Genomic DNA, 431 nt, shown 5'->3' with positions numbered 1-431 from the left:
TAGAATGGTCGAAAAGCCGAATCTTTTTCACTACTTTTCTAATTATCTGTTGACTTTCATGATCTTTGGAAAAGTTAGGGTAAAGTTTGGGGTCAACGCAGGTTGGTTTTTTCTCTATATTTTTTCATGTATTTCTGTAATTTATGGGAAAGTCACTTTTTTTTAAGTACGTTGCTGCATCTCATTATTTTCTTCTCACGCTTTAATGTTGATTATTGAATGACAATATAATTTTACCAGAAATTTTCGTTTTTTCTTACATTTAATTTTCCTTTAATTTAATCACTACCATTTGCTTTAATTTTCCACGTGCAATTCGCCCGTCCCGTTCCATTCCTTCTGACTAACGCCTCTCTTCCTTCCTTCCGCCTACCAGGGCGATGCGCGCGCGGGCGTGGGCGTGGGCGGCGACTCCGCGGACTCGACCCTGA

The 431-nt window shown here is 39.9% G+C and overlaps 1 protein-coding gene across 1 annotated transcript in view; it reads left to right on the top strand.

The window, feature by feature from the left end:
- LOC119589162 overlaps positions 1-431 on the top strand; it is a gene marked incomplete in the record, with an annotated part of 255,201 nt that overhangs the window by 131,948 nt on the left and 122,822 nt on the right. The window contains 1 exon segment of the mRNA XM_037937749.1: positions 377-431. Coding sequence (XP_037793677.1) covers positions 377-431 — 55 coding nt within the window.

The sequence above is a fragment of the Penaeus monodon genome, chromosome 25 (genome assembly GCF_015228065.2).
Source record: "Penaeus monodon isolate SGIC_2016 chromosome 25, NSTDA_Pmon_1, whole genome shotgun sequence".
NCBI classification, from domain to species: domain Eukaryota; kingdom Metazoa; phylum Arthropoda; class Malacostraca; order Decapoda; family Penaeidae; genus Penaeus; species Penaeus monodon.
The sequence above is the reverse complement of the archived record's forward strand: the minus strand, read 5'-3'. Positions and strand labels throughout refer to the sequence as shown.